General features: G+C 40.5%; 1 protein-coding gene across 1 annotated transcript in view; it reads right to left on the bottom strand.

Moving 5' to 3' along the window:
* The window catches only part of LOC137245659 (golgin subfamily A member 4-like), a 37,541-nt gene extending 24,449 nt beyond the window's left edge, over positions 1-13,092 (bottom strand). Inside the window, exons 1-4 of the mRNA XM_067776689.1 lie at positions 12,834-13,092; positions 12,477-12,576; positions 12,240-12,418; positions 11,982-12,185 (exon numbers count right to left, since the gene is read on the bottom strand). Coding sequence (XP_067632790.1) covers positions 11,982-12,185; positions 12,240-12,418; positions 12,477-12,576; positions 12,834-12,905 — 555 coding nt within the window. The 5' untranslated portion in view covers positions 12,906-13,092. The remainder of the gene's footprint in view (positions 1-11,981; positions 12,186-12,239; positions 12,419-12,476; positions 12,577-12,833) is intronic.
* Between the last annotated feature and the right edge of the window lie 3,529 nt (positions 13,093-16,621).

Below are 16,621 nucleotides of genomic sequence, written 5' to 3'. Positions count from 1 at the left end.
AAAGCACAATAATGGTGCGTTGACTTCTCAACCAGTTTCTATAGCATAGCCAAAAACCACTTGTATAGCATAGTCAACAACCACTGATAGCAAACGAATGAAAAAGCACAATAATGGTGCGTTGACTTCTCAACCAGTTTGCGGCACCACCCATATAAACATTGAATTTGCATTTTTGCAATTCAGTCCTCGCAGGTGAGCCAGCGGGAGTGGTTGTCTTTTTAAAGACAAAATTGCCACTCCGGCTAGCTAGCCGAGTGGAAGGGGGCGCTGTCATGGCGCGGGTCACCCTCCACCAGAGTTGGACGACGCGAGTGGTGTCTTCGGACTATCCTTCCCTCCGTCGCCCACCCTGGTGTTGAGCGGCCCGCTGCCTTAATGACCAAATAACCCCCCTCCCCCGCGGCTCGGACTGAGCGGAAGGGGCGCTGTCATGGCGCGAGTCACCCTTCACCTGGGCTGGACGACGCGAGTGGTGTCTTCGGACTATCCTTCCCTCCGTCGCCCACCCTGGTGTTGAGCGGCCCGCTGCCTTAATGACCAAATAACCCCCTCCCCCCTCAGCTCTGATTTTAGTAGGCTGGCCGGAGCGGAGGAACCACTCCCTCTAGTTAGCTGGGGAGAAGAGGGTGCGGCCGTGGCGCGAGTCACCCCCTGCTGCACCAGGATGACGCGAGTGGTGTCTTCGGACTACCCTTCCCTCCGTCGTCCTGGTCTGGTAAGGAATGACTCGCCGCCCGAACGACCGCACGACCCCCTCTCCGCAGCTCTGGTTTCGGCCGTGAGCCGATGCGTGCGCACAAGGGGCTACCGCTGTGCCGTTAAGGTGCACTTCCCCTCCGCCACGGGTCGACCCACGGCGCCTCGGCTGGTACAACCCCACCCCCCTTACGCACCTTCTACTAGTGTGCAAGTAGGGAGGCGGGGGTGTCCAGCGGTGAAACCAGCACTAACCCGAGTCCTCGCAGCATTGTAAATTTTACCAAGTAGCGCAACTAACAGCTGATCGGTGAAAATTCGCACATTCACACGCACAGTTCTCGACTCAGTTTCAAAAAAAAAAATTTAGATTATTTAATTCAAATTTTAAAGTGAGATAATCCTTACAAATTTTAAGTATACAGAATATATATGGCGTGTTTGTTGTTATTAAAACAATAGTTTTATTTATATTAAAGCTTTTATCATTTTTTTTTTAACTTTGAAAAAACTCCGAACACCATTCCTTCATTATATGACATTCGACTGCCTAGTCCACTGCCTTCCACTCTATTCGCAACATAACCTCTACTTAAGCTGCCAAACTATATAGTAAACAATGCCTCGCAGTTTCTCCCGCAGGTGACTGACCCCGCCGATTACCGAGCCTGCCGAAGACATTCGATCAGCCCGATCCTGCCGAAGCCGACCGACCAATACAAGTCCGCTGGTACGTCCATCCTACCCCGCCCGGAACACGCTGCCGCTGTCCAGGTAAACCCCGTCGCCAGCCCATCTCCCCTCTCACCGCGGCCCTGGTGCGCGCTCCGTAGCCCACCGCCGCATCGTCGCCCCTCTGGTGCCGCCGCTGCTACGACGACCGTTGGCCGTTCGCCATCCTACCGCCGTTAAGCCGCTGCATCCGTCGCGCCGCTGCTACGACGTCCGTTGGCCGTCCGACATCCTACCGCCGTTAGGCCGCTGCATCCGTCACGCCGCTGCTACGACGTCCGTTGGCCGTCCGACATCCTACCGCCGTTAGGCCGCTGCATCCGTCACGCCGCTGCTACGACGACCGTTGGCCGTTCGCCACCCTACCGCCGTTAAGCCGCTGCATCCGTCACGCCGCTGCTACGACGTCCGTTGGCCGTCCGCCATCCTACCGCCGTTAAGCCGCTGCATCCGTCCCGCCATTGCGACGACGACCGTTGGCCGCTTGCCATCCTACCGCAGTTAAGCCGTTGCTTCTATCCCGCCGCTGCTTCCGTACCGCCGTACCAGTCCGTCCGTTACCCGACCGTTCAGCCGCCCTACCGAGCCTCCGTTAGTCGACGCTCCGCCCCCCTCGCCATCTTGCGACGGAAAGCTGCTGTCCGCCTAATATCTCCAGCCGTGTGTGCGTGTGTTCGTAACACATAAATATTGTGTATTTATTCAGTAGGGGTTTGTGGGACCTTTACTCGACTCTGGATTGACTGAGCGTTACCCCAGCCTTAGACAAAACCCACCTCATTAGGTAACTAAACAGATGTTCTTCATTATTCTGCAAAGTATAAATTCCACATCCCGTATTTATATTTGATAAAGAACAATCTGTAAACATAACTGTAAAACTTCTATTAACATAGTCATAAATAAGAGAATTATAAGAAGATAAAATTTGTTCCTTAGGCGTACAATCTTTTTTCGACCGAAGTGTATTAGTGATTATAATTAAATTTGACGATAAAGAACCACTGTTAATCATATCAAGATTGTCGAAAACTTCCTGAAAACGTAAATAAGTATTAGTATATGGGGAGTTAATAAATGGATTACTAGTTATAGGGCCAATTATTGGATCATTAAGAATAAAAAGCTTAATAAGTTCCTTGGCCATGAGCCATTGTGCCCTTTCTGCTGGAGGAAATTCATTAGCAAGCGCAATAGTAAATATATCTGAGTTGATGGAGTCAAACCAAGACACCTACGCAAAAATTTATTCTGTTAAGTCATTATACTCTTATAAGAGTTACTAGACACATTTGTTGAAGTAGTAATACCATATTCACGTTTTGATCTAATTAACGATTTGTAAAGATTTAAAGCTGTTTTTGGATGTAAACCAGATTTGATATATGTAAGACACTTAAACAAATTAATCTGAGAAGAGGATGCATTTAAAATTTTTGAGTGATGATAATTAGCCGGGGCTGGCGATAGCTTAGCACCCGCTAAGCGACCATATATGTATACGATAAGCGAAAGCTAACGGCCACTTCGTCAAAATCAACGACAGCTCTTTTAGTTTGATTTCGATCATTGTTTACTATATAGTTTGGCAGCTTAAGTAGAGGTTATGTTGCGAATAGAGTGGAAGGCAGTGGACTAGGCAGTCGAATATCATATAATGAAGGAATGGTGTTCGGAGTTTTTTCAAAGTTAAAAAAAAAAGATAACAGCTGTAATATAAATAAAACTGTTGTTTTAATAACAACAAAAACGCCATATATATTCTGTATACATAAATTTATAAGGAGTATCTCACTTTAAAATTTGAATTAAATAATCTAAAGTTTTTTTTTGGAACTGAGTCGAGAACTGTGCGTGTGAATGTGCGAATTTTCACCGATCAGCTGTTAGTTGCGCTACTTGGTAAAATTTACAATGATTTCGATGGTCCAACAGTAAGGAAGTGTCGCACGCGCGCTTAAAACAGAGTACCAAAGAATGCGTGTGACACGTGCTGACCGTTCAAGCATTGAAATCAAACTAAATAAATAATTGATTTTGCTTTCGTTCTCGCTACGCGTTCGTGTTTACTAACACAGTCTCAATTTGGTAACTGTGTAAATGTAGTGGTGCCCACCGCTGATCATTAGCATTCATTAAATTATTCACCATTCGACCTAGAATCTTAGCTTTCTTAACTTTTGAATTCTTTGATTATTAATAGTTACAGAGACAACTTTACTGGTTCCCTTGCTAAAATTCAAAATGCTAGTTTTAGATGAATTAAAGCCAAGATTAACAATTTTTGTTGTTATATCGGCCTACTGATTTGTAAGATCGCGGGTTCGAATCGAGCTCAAGGCCTAACAATAATTTTTTATCATTATTATTGTTATGATAAATTTAAGAAAATTTTTAAGAAAAAATTTATCATAACAATAATAATGATAAAAAATTATTGTTAGGCCTTGAGCTCGATTCGAACCCGCGATCTTAAAGCCAAGATTTAAAGAAGAACATTTAGAACTGAAAACTTCTATCTGATTTTGTAAATTTTGATTAGCCTTCTCAAAATATTTATCAAAAGATAAGATAAAAAAATCATCAGCAAATTGAAAAAACTTTAGTATTTGAATTAACAATATCATGTAAACAAGCAGTATATAAATTAAAAAGAATAGGAGATAAACAACTACCTTGAGGAAGCCCATTAAAAATATTAGTAGAAAAATGTCCAAGTTTAAGTCTTCTAAACGCAAGAAAGGTAATAATCCATTCAATATAAAATTGCTGTCTTCAAAACTTCTCCAGAATAATTTTTAACACCCTAACATCAACACAATTATAAGCATTACTAATATCCGTATGATTCAAGCACATAGAAGCAGATCTATTTTTCCTAAACGCAAAAGTATTATTTGGTAAACTTTTAGAATCCTCTAAAAACTCATAAATCCTATCCTTAATACAATTATTAATTATCTTCAACAAAAGAGATATAAGAGAAATTGGCCTGAAATTTTCAAAACTAGAAAGATCACAATCACGCTTACCAATATGAACAATTTTGATAGTTCTCCAATTATCAGGTATTTGATTAGAAAGAAATACATCATGAGGACAAGTACGAAGACTATTCAAAGTCACATCCGATAAAGCGTTAATCATCTTATAAGTAATCCTATCACAGCCTGCAGCAGAATCTCTAGTTTTATTACTTAGAACCTTTATAATATCGTCCTAAGTCAATTCTAAATTGGAAAGACATGGAATAATTTTGTTAATAGGAAAAGTTTCATCATGATTAGGAACCTGAGTTTTTAGTAAATCCAAAAACTTTTCATTATTATTATCATTCCATCTATCATCACTACTATTATTCATACCACCTCTAATTGATTTTACAAATCTCCAAGCATTTTTTCCTAAATTTTGATTTAGATCATCCAATTTTTCATTAAAACTATCCTTTACATTTTTTAAAAAACTTTTTTCCATTCTTTTCTCTTGGATTAAATTTTCCACATTTTCTGGACTAGGAAAATATCTACACTTCTTAAACGCAATGGCCAAAAAACGATATTTTTTATCATCTTCAGAATTCCACCTACCTTTTGGTTTTCTGTCATTAGTCACTTTATAAGTAGCATTTTTAATTTCATCTTGAATTTTACTTTCAAAAACAGATAAATCAGGATCACATTCAAGAGAAATTGAAGCATAAAACAATTTATTTTTAGCAAGAAAGGAAGTAGGTACTTTAAGACTAGTGCTGGCATTAATTTTTATCGGGAAATGATGACTCCCACCAATTCTAGTTTTATCTATTTCCCAATGAATAGTTAAACTACTATTGGATAAAGCTAAATCAAGAACTGTACCTTGATCCACCCTCATATCTTTTTGATAAGTATAATCGCCATTACTTATTACTAAAAAATATGAATTATTTATCAAACTAAACAAATGATTGCCACGAGAAGAATCCAAAGAATCACCCCACTGAATACTCCTGGCATTAAAATCACCAAGAATAAATGAATTTGGAACATTTTCTAAGAAATTTAAAATTTTTTGTATCACATTACTAAAATCATTAACATTTACACTAGGCGGAAACTAACATAAACAAATATTTAAAAAATTAGGATTAAATTTTTTTGTCTATATTATAATAACATCAAAAACTGAAGTAAAAGGAACTTTTCTAGATTTATTAGTATTTTTGACAGCAATAGCAACTCCACCATACCCATCACTTCTATATTTCTTCTTTCTTTCCTTCCTTAACTCCTATTGGTGCATATGGCCTCGACAACCGATTTGAATCTTATTCTTTTTGCTGCTATCCTCGTGACATCTTTCCACGTGTAACCTGCATCTTCCAACTTTTTATCGACAGTTCTACGCCAGGTTTTCGTTGGCGCCCCGGGTCTTCTGCTTCCCTGCGGGTTCCGCCGCAATGCTTGCCTTGCTATATTGTCTGGAGGCCTCCTAATCGAGTGTCCAATCCCCGACCACTTGCGTTTTGCAATTTCTGTGGCTGCTTTTTTTTGGCTTGTCCTTCGCCATAATTCGTCGTTTGTTATTGTTTCGGCCCATCGAATTTTCAGGATTCGGCGTAGGCATTTATTAATAAAAACTTGCAGGCGCATCTCAATTAAGTTTGAACATTTCCACGTCTCACAAGCATAAAAGAGCACTGATTTAACATTTAAATTAAAAAGTCGCAGCTTAGTTTTCAATGATATATGACTAGACCTCCATACTACTGTCAGTTGGCCGAAAGCCGCTCTTGCTTTATTTATGCGGGATGTAACGTCTTCGTCCGCACCGCTTCTGTTTGCGATAATACTGCCGAGGTAAACTGCGGATTCTACACATTCAATTTCGTTTCCATCGACAGTGAACATTGTTGGTCTTGCTGAAACATTATAACCGCATTTTATGATTTTTGTATTGACGGTATTGATACTTAGCCCGGCCCTTTTGGCGTATCTGTCCACGGCTTCTAAATTATAATGTAGGTCTGTGCCTCTGTGAGTCTTCCAACTGGTTGAAAGGTGTCCACTGTATTCCATGCCTGCCGTTTGTCGCACGCCTCATAATTCCATCCAATGCCACGATGAACAAAAGCGGAGAGAGTACACAACCCTACCGTACACCGCTTTTGAATTCGAAGTGTTCCTAAAGACATCCGTCGTAACTCACACGGCTTTTATAATTTTCAAATTTGAGATATTTTTCTTAAGTAATATGTAGGAAAACAAAAATAAAATCTGAACTTCTTCTTGAAAACAAAATAAACTTCTTAATAATAATAAAATACATATCAAAGTATATATTTATCTATGTTTGGCTTAGTTTTGGGCCTCACCATAACAATCAGGGCATACTCGCGTCGGTCTCACGGACCGATTGGCGCCAAATGCTACAACACGTACGCTTCGCACGAATGCACAGCGTGCATTAAAACGAAGTAAGCCACAAATCCGACAGCTAGCATAGAGCTCGGCTTCTCCAGATTTTCGTGAATAAGAATAATTACGAAAATTGTTTCGTCGGTCTCAGGGACCAATGCGCGAGTATAGGAAGGTTAAGCCCCTGGGCTGTGTAGGCTCATCAATCAGATATCTGTTGGGATGCCCAGGTTTCTGGGTATTCAACAGAAACTGTTTGATTAGAATTTCATTTCTCTCCCTAATGGGGAGTATTTTCGCCTCATTATGTAGATGGTGTTCTGGGGACATAAGAAGACAACCCATGGCGGTTCTGAGGGCGGCATTTTGGCGGGCCCGTAGCTTCTTCCAGTGAGTAGTATTTAGGCTTGGCGACCATATAGGGGACGCGTAGCATGCAATCGGCTGGCCTATTGCTTTATAAGTGGTTTCTTTATCTTTACCCCAAGTACTGCAAGCAAGAGATTTCAGGATTTTATTGCGGCTCTAGATTTTCGGTACAATTGCGGCTGCATGCTCACCAAAATGTAGATCCTGATCGAACGTCACACCCAAGATTTTGGGGTGTAAGACAGTTGGTAGCGTAGTGCCATTGACGTGGATGTTCAAAATGGTCGACATTTGGGACGTCCATGTTGGAAATAAGGTCGCAGATGACTTAGTCGCTAACAAATGTCAGGTTTCGCGAGGCGAAGAAACGGGAGAGATCAGGGAGATAGCCGTTAATTTTGTTGCAAAGCTCATCGATCTGTGGGCCTGGACCTGTGGCCATTATTGTGCAGTCATCGGCGTAGGAAACGATAGTAACTCCTTCTGGTGGCGAAGGTAGCTTTGATGTGTAGAAGTTAAACAGAAGTGGGGATAGGACACCACCCCGTGGCACCCCTTGTTTAATTCTTCTTGGCTTTGATGTTGCGCTTCTAAATTGCACCGAAGCCTGCCGACCACCCAGATAACTTGCAGTCCACCTTTTAAGACTTGGTAGAAGGGTAGACCTTACAGGTCTTGCAGTAACGTGCCGTGGTAGACCGTATCCAAAGCTTTTGATAGGTTTATCGCCACGAGTACTGTTCTGTGGTGGGGGTTTTGATTTAAACCGCAATTTTTCTAAGGCGTAAGCTACGGGACGCCCTTGGGCGTGAACAGAAAGGAGCCACAAAAGATTTATAAAAGTTACGAGGACGTCGGGTTTTGGGATCTAGCCCTTGCACGTGACACCCTGATAAGAGTATGACCGTCCTAAAAAGATTCTATTCAGGCAAACGCAGCAAAACCATCAAGCAAATCCGGAGCAGGAGAGTATGGCGCAGTCACGCTGCAAGGATATGCTGGGAGGATGACAATTTTTGGGAGGGACGCAACAAATTAAATGGGGTTAGGTTAGGGTAGGTTGAACTGGCCGGTGCAGGAGGACCTCATATAGACCTAATGAGTCCGTAGTGTTACCATTGTTTTAACGACCAAACTGAAAAACCCTATCAAAAACCAGTACCTATGTTATAAAATAACTCCGTCCTCTTGGCAAATACTAGAAGCTTCCTAGGACTTGAGCCACTTGCTGTTTCTAGATCTAACAGCTGAATCACTCCTAATAGACTGGAGACTTAGCCTGGCAAGCGCAGGGCACGAGCACAGAACGTGCTCGATTGTTTCCTCCTCCAACCCGCACTTCCTACATCTGCTATCACTGACCAAGACTAATTTAAAGGCATATGACGCCAGAAGGCAGAGTCCAGTCAAAATACCCGTCATGAGTCTACAGTCCTCTCTTTTTAATGATGAAAGCAACTTCGTTAGTCTAAGGTTGTAAGACCTACACATAATCTTCGACACAAAACAGCCCCGCGCTTGAGCCCACGCCTTTCCCGCTTGGTCGATCATGTGCCCCTCTCGCCTTCGCTTAATCTCGCCCAGTCTAATTGGGACGTCTGCAGAGCAAGCTTCAAGGAATGCGCCCTTTTTAGCAGTTCATACGCTTTTCCATTCCCATCTATTCCCATATGCCCTGGGATCCAATTAGATGTATGCTTCTCCCTGTCCCGATTCTCTCCAGAGACTGCTTACACTCTAACACGCATTTGGATGCTATGCGAGCTTAATGCCTTAATTGCTGTTTGATAGTCAATATAAAAGTTAACACGGTTGCAGCTAGGCTATTCTCTGCCAGGGTTTCTACTGCTTTGGTTACGGCTAAGATCTTGGTATTATCTTTGATAGTAAGTTCTCGTTTAACAATCACGTAAACTATATGACTGCTAAATCATATTCTATGTTTGGTTTCGTTAGCCGTAATACTATAAAATTCTCAGGTCCGTATACGATCAAATTATTATTAACGGCCTTTGTTAGGTCGCGTTTGGAATATGCAGTTTTTATTTGGAGGCCAAGCCAGCAGACAGCTGTAAGCAGAATAGAGCGTATACAGAAGTTCTTTCTTAAATATGCTCTTCGACCTGTAAACTTCTCTGAACCTATGCCTACTTATTCTTCTCATCTCTATTATCTGCTAAAGTTTCGCTTATAACATTATTAATGGGTTTATTGACTGCCCGTTCTTGCTGGAGCGGTTTCGATTTAATGTCCCTCAACGTTCTCCCCGAAATTTCTATCCCTTTTATGGTGATAATCTTAGAACTAATTATGCCTGTAATGCTCCTATTGCCCGTGCTATACGTGAGTTTAACTCACTGAGCGTTACGGTTTCATTGGATTTTTCACTACCAAGGTTTAAATTTTTAATTATTTTAAACTCTGCTTTTAAGTTCTCCGGTCCATATATGTATATAAGTTTCATACTTTTAGTTCTACATTGAATTAAAGAACTATTTAATATACTTAGTCTGTAAGGATTTATTCCATTGACTGCAAATAAATGAAATGATATGAAATAATATTTCCGCTTCCGGCTGCCTGTAGGATCTGTTGATTTCCGGATCAGCACAGTATACCGCAGACCCAATCCTTCCACTACTTTGGAACCATCTGTGTACACATGTATCGTCTCGTCCGCGATTTGAGCACCAACCGTCCACCTCTTTGTGGCTTTAAGATCTCCCTCGAAGCTTCTGAAGCGAATGGGGTTACACTGAAATGACAGTCCTTGGTTGGGAAAAATCCATTCGCTCCAGTACATAGAACCGGCTGCCTTGGGAAGCGTATGTACGAGCAACAGATAAAAGTTGAGCAAGAAGAACTGCCCCAACAACAACATGGCGGGTTGCCGTCGCTGAGACCAGAACAGCTAGGAAAGTTGCACCGTCCAAGACAGGAACTTCATTGGACAGAGTATATATATTCTGTGCTGGCAAACAGAGCGCAAGGTGTTGGAGACTACGGGTCTGTTTCCCTGACCTACTCGTGTGGTAGTGCCAAAAAGAGGGAGAGAAGGCGGGGGGCAGTGGGTCAGAATATACACGCGGAGGAGCAGACTACGGAACGCCCTTGGGCGAGAACAGCAAGGTGCCACAAAATATTTGTAAGATTTAGGGATCTAGCCCAGAACACCCCGTGCAATGTACCTACCCTGCAAGAGTGTGACCGTCCTTAAAATATTCTTATCCGGGAAACGCAGCAAACCATTTATCTGGACCGGGATCAGATCTGGCCCCGTATTGGGTTTCATACCTTCCTGGAGCAGGAGAATATGGCGCAGTCCCGCTGCAATGATTTTCTGGGAGGATGACAATTTGTGGGAGCGACGCAACAAATTAAATGAGGTTACACTGAAATGGCAGCCCTTGATCGGGAAAAATCCCGAACCACTCCGGTATATAGAATCGGCTGCCTTGGAAAGCGATGTGAAACCTCGCAGTTGAAAAGGTTGGCCGCATTCCTTGATTGTGAGGTTACAAGTCTAAAACTACAGAAGGGCTTTATCACTTCATATCTTACATGTGGTTACAGTGAAATGACAGCTCTTGATCGAGAAAAATCCCGAGTCGTTCCGGTACATAGAACCGGCTGCTCTTCTTGTGTCCCCAGATCACCACCTACACAATGAGACGAGAAATGGAATGCTGACCAAACAGTTTCTGTTCCACAAACCAGGGCATACCAATACACATCTGATTGAAGGGGACACACCCCACAGGGGCTTAAGAAGTCATCTTCGCAAGCATTATGAGGAAATACGGCACTTGAGAAAACAGCCGTATTAAGAAAAAAAAAAACACAAACAGGTCCACAGTGATATCTACAAAAAAACGTCGGAATTCAATGCCAGGAATTGCCCAGCAAGCCCAGTTCTTAAAGTAAAATACCCCGAACTCGTAGAAAAGGAAAACACTCTATCTAGGAAGACGCGCATCACTCTAGCTCAACTTGGATCTGGATACTGTAACAGGTTAAACTCTTACCTCTGGTGTCTCCACATGACACCAACCGTCTCTATCAATGTGGATCCAACGCCTCTAACACCCCTCTCACTTTGGTCCATCCTTGTTGAAACTGCAAGTATCGGTAACGTTTTGTACCATCTAATTTTTTTTTTTTTAATTATCAAAGTTGGTATCCAAAGACGCGATATAAGCAAAAAATCGTTTGAAATGTTCATGGCTGTTGTAATTTTGTTGTACACACACACATAGAAATGTTTTCTGTGCGCATTTAATTTTGATTCCCAAACCGGTGTTGGATCCATGCAGTTATTTTTTTTAAATCGGGGCCGAAGGCCGTCAACACAGAAAGGTGTTCTGTGCAAAAAAACTATGGATCGGGCCTCATATTTCGGACCCTCTGGTCATTTTATAATTTTTTGTAAATATCTTTCGACAGAAATATAATTTTTAGTTTCTGCTTTCGGATTCTAAAAACGGAGAACGAAAGCGTCTTTTGATACCACCTTTGACAACTTTATATAAAAATTAGATGATGCACTGTCTTGTTAAATGTTACCCAAGTTTCTTGGACTCCCGTTAGAGGATATTGATGACAATTTGCGGTCTGTCGCGCCTATTGGATAGGACCAAGCACTGCTACAACATCTTCATATTTTATCTCTAAGCGTGCGAAAAGCTCTGATAAAAAGCGATTGTAAATCATACATCTTTCATAAGCCTTAAGTTACTGAACAAGACGTGTAATTATTATGATGAAATGTTACATAATACATACCCGCGCTTTGCTACTGTCCCTCTCCAAGTCCTTATATTTTTTAGCCAAATCTGTATATCGACTTCGATATCGCTGATAGCGATCTAATGACTTTTTATAAGCGTCAAACAGTTGCTCTTTGGTAATCACATCCAACTTTGCCGTGGATGTTGTATCTTCTAATTCACTGCAATTGGAATCCAAATCAGACTGTAGCTGATAAAGCTGAAACAGACATTACATAGATTTTTTTTACCAATTATGTTATGTCATACTAACGGGAGGGGATTCATAGGCTGGCAAGCGAAAGGATACATCGCTGGCCATTGATGAATTTGAAAGCTTTCTCGTACGTGGTATTGCTCCACCTGATTCTCCAGGTCCATTGTGATGTACGCGTGCACCCGTGGCACCAGCTGGTGATTTTAAAGCTTTATATGGTGAATTTTGTGGGGTATCTGAAAGTTAGGTAATAAAATTAATTTCCTAACTTTAAACTCCAAATGATTTGATTACCTTCTTCGGTAATGCTAAAAAAATTCTCATTTGTTGTAGTCGTAGTTGTTGTAGACTCCGACCCACTGGGTGTTGTACTTGCTGACGATGAGACAGCGGCCTATTTACCACCATATTTCGGTCACAGAGGAATAAATGGGGTGAGAGGAGGAGGAATGGAAGAGATTAGTTAAGAAGCAATGATAAAACATAATTATAACAAAAACCAAATACGCGAAGGCAAACCACACTCATCTCAACCCCATTGGAAGCAACTCCTGGCTTACAATTTGGCAATAATTTAATTTAAACTGACATCACTGGGTTTGATTGAGTTAGAATTGAGAAATATAGCCATATTCAGTATTGGTCAATTACCGCAAATTGCTGGAATTTGGATGGCGACGCTTTGACTTCTTCTATGAGTTTGTTTTTCAGATTAGCGAACATTTTGTGTGTTATTTCGCATTAAAAGTACTTCACAATGCAATGATAAGAGTAGAATATTAAATATTTCTGTAAATCTTTCCCTAAAATCACGCACAATGAAAAATTAACTAAAATGCACTACGTGTAATAAAAAAGACAAAATATGTGAAAAATTAGTTCTAATCATAGCAGCGTTGCTATTAATGGATTTTTGACTGAAAAAAAAAAAACAGAGTGAAACTTTCGGAACTTAACAGAGAGAACAGTTAAAATTGTTATAAATTATACATTTTTTACTAAGGCCCCGTCACATACAACTTTTCATGCAGCATCGTGACAACTTGACAAAAATTGCAACTGGGCATGCAGACCCACTTTATAGGTTTTTCAAAGTGAAAAAAAAGTGAAATAAAACTGCAGTGGAGAAAACGTAGGTTAAAATATGAGGTTTAATAAATCTTTACAGTAAAAGCTCTAAGCTGAGATATATTATAAGTGACCAACGGTGCATCTCCACATATTTTTTGGGCTATATATAGCATTAGTGCACCATTAACGTTTACGGGTATAATATAACAAGTATTTTTTAATGGGATCTTGTAGAGAAATTAGTGTATGGTTTTTTTTTTTGTTTTAATATTATCACTTCCATAAAATTATTAATTGGAGCACTCAAGTAAAAATTTATGCATTTTCATCGTCCGATGGAAAATAAAAGTCACAAATCTGTCAATTTCTCCCTAAAATTGGATCAGATCCACCTTGGTCTGGAGTAGGGAGTTACAGTAAATTAATGAGTGGTCGAGGTGTGAGTCTCTGCGGGGTGAGAAGCAGAGCTCCAAAAACAAAAAGTCTCCGGAAGATAAAAAATTAGTTTTGGTATATAAGACGATCCCTCTATCAAATCTAATGTGTGTTTCTTCTCAAAGCGTGGGGGACTAATGGAAAATTGTACCATTTTTTGTTTTGGAAATCTTTTGACTGAATGACTTTTTAAAGCTGAGGACAGACATAGCAGTCTGACAATTAGCGGAACTTTTTTGAGGATTGTTTTGGCGCGTAGTGCAGTGCAGGTTGATCTGTCCTAAGCCTAATATGCCAACCTAATAAAACCGCACTGCGTTTTTTAGCGCACGCAAACAACCGGCGTTTTTTGCCCTAACCCAAATAAGCATGCGTTGCGACAATGTAAAGCATGTTTGCAAACGTCAAATCTAAATGTCACGCAGAACAAAAATTGGAAATCGAGTTAGGTTTTCACGCAGCAAATTCAATTTGGGTTGCTCTCACACAAGTTGTATGTGCATGAGACATTTTTGACAGAAAATGACTTGCGTGCGTTTATATTAGGTTGGCATGTAAAGGGCTAATTAAACTTCCATAACCCTAACGCCATAGTCGTAACCATACCCATATCCATAACCGTCTCCAATGCGATCGATTAATGGTGAAAATTTAATAAAAATTAAGAAAACGCAATAAATTACAATCATATTCCACAAAAAATAAGTGTTAAAGTCTAGTTGAGGGGTCGACTGCTAATACGCTACGAAAAATTTCGAGAGTGGTTCAAACGACGCGTCTTGACATCAGTATTAATAATCCGAAGGCGGAAAAAAAAATTTTAAAGCTGGAGACATTGGTGATTTATCGGTAACCGTATCGGTAACCTTATAACAGCTGATTCGACCAACCTTATGGAAATCAACGCAATCGATTATTGGTGCCGCTAAAGTCGTAACCGTATCGTAGCCAACCAATTGGTTTTTGGTTTACCGTCGTAACGATAAACAGCTGATTACGTTAGGGATACGGATACAGCGATACGACATACGGCACCAATGACTCCGGCTTAACTCGTTAAAAACCGAAAAATTACCCAAGGGTCCCTCCGAAACCGGGGGTGGGATCCATAGTATTTTTGCGCAGAACACCTCTCTGCATTTGCGGCCTTAGGACGCGCTTACAAAAAATCACCCTGGGCGGGTCCAACACCGGTTTGGAGACCAAAACTATATCCGCGCAAAACAATTATGTTCACAATTTTTTCTTTTGGGTATGCCAAAATTACAGCGGCTGTGGTTAAACAACTAGCTACAGCAACAGGGTGTACCGAAAAGCGGAGACGCAACGCTCTGATGGCCATAGGGTATAACATATAGCTGAATCAGTTGCGATGAATTGTGGACACACATAGAATACATAGAATTAGTGTAGAGGGTGAAACAAAGACACATATTTCAGTTACATCTGAGTATAATGCGTATTGAAATTTAGTAGGACAAAATTTATGCGCAGCAATTTCAGAGCTGTATTTATAGTTTGTCCCTTAGCAGTCAATATAAAGTTTAAGCGTAAATGGATATACGCGTGTTAAAAAACACGGCTAATATACAATACAAATAACAAGGAAAAAAACACAAGTGTAAAAACAAAATTTAAAGTAAAAACTTAAATGATAAACAATCAAATTAATTAAGTTAAATTTTAATTAATACATAAATCAAATCAAAAATAAAAATTAGTTAAAATTAATAATGAAATAAAATTGAAATCTTATTTACAAATCTTTGAAAATTATCATGCCAGAAGTGAGAGTATTTCCTTACGGATAGCAGCAATGGAATACTCAAAACTAATACAGTTGTACAGTTCATAATAGCGCGAGCACCAATTGCGAATAGGACTATATTTGGCAAAATTACGCCGTTGAATGGGTAAATGAAAGAGTACATGGTGTCTTGTAGTTCTCGCAGGAACAGAAAAATTCAGTCTGCTTACAAGGTCAGTGGAGTCTATCTCACCGATAATCAGTTTATGAAGGAACATTACCCCGAGTAATGTTCTTCTATTCTCTAAAGTTGGCAAACTAATGAGAAGAAGTCTATATCTATAAGGCGGAAGATGTTGATCTGATTCCCAGTTAAGACCGCGTAAAGCAAAGATTAGAAAATGCTTCTGTACTGATTCAATTCGATCTATATGATTTTTAAACCCGGGGGACCAAATACAGGAGCAATACTCAAGTATAAGGCGTACCAATGATGTGTAAAAGGTCTTGGTTAAATAAGGATCATCAAATTCTTTAGCCCATCTTTTAATAAATCCGAGTACACCTGATGCTTTGTTTACGATAGATGAAATATGCATGTTAAAGCTCAACTTCGCATCAAAAAGAACACCCCGGCCACGTACCACAGATATACACTCCAAGGAGCACCATCTAGCATATAGGATTTTAAAACTGGGTTGACTCTGTGAAATTTCATTAGTTTACATTTACAGTAGTTCAAAACTAGTAGATTTACTGTACACCATAATTGAAATGAGTCCAAATCGGCCTGAAGTAGATCAACGGGAAGAGTCAGAAGGCAGGTATGTATAGCATAGTTTAACATCATCTGCATACATTAGAGCACGGGAATATGAGATAACCATTGGAAAGTCATTTATAAAGAGGGTAAAAAGTAATGGACCCAAATGGCTACCCTGAGGTACACCAGAAGTTACTTCAACCGACTCTGAGAGACTGTTTGTGAACATAACTCGCTGAGTTCTATTTAAGAGATAGCTGCGAAGCCAAAGTAATAAATTCTTCGGAAAACCCAGTAAGTCAAGTTTATGACTTAAAAGCTCATGATTAACAGAATCAAATGCTTTGCTGAAGTCGGCAAAAATAACATCGGTTTGCTTATTGGATAAAAATCCATCCATGACTAGAGAGGTGCACTCAAACA

This window comes from Eurosta solidaginis, chromosome 3 (assembly GCF_040869045.1).
Source record: "Eurosta solidaginis isolate ZX-2024a chromosome 3, ASM4086904v1, whole genome shotgun sequence".
NCBI classification, from domain to species: Eukaryota; Metazoa; Arthropoda; class Insecta; order Diptera; family Tephritidae; genus Eurosta; species Eurosta solidaginis.
Note: the sequence above shows the minus strand (reverse complement) of the source record. Positions and strands in the feature narration are given on the sequence as shown.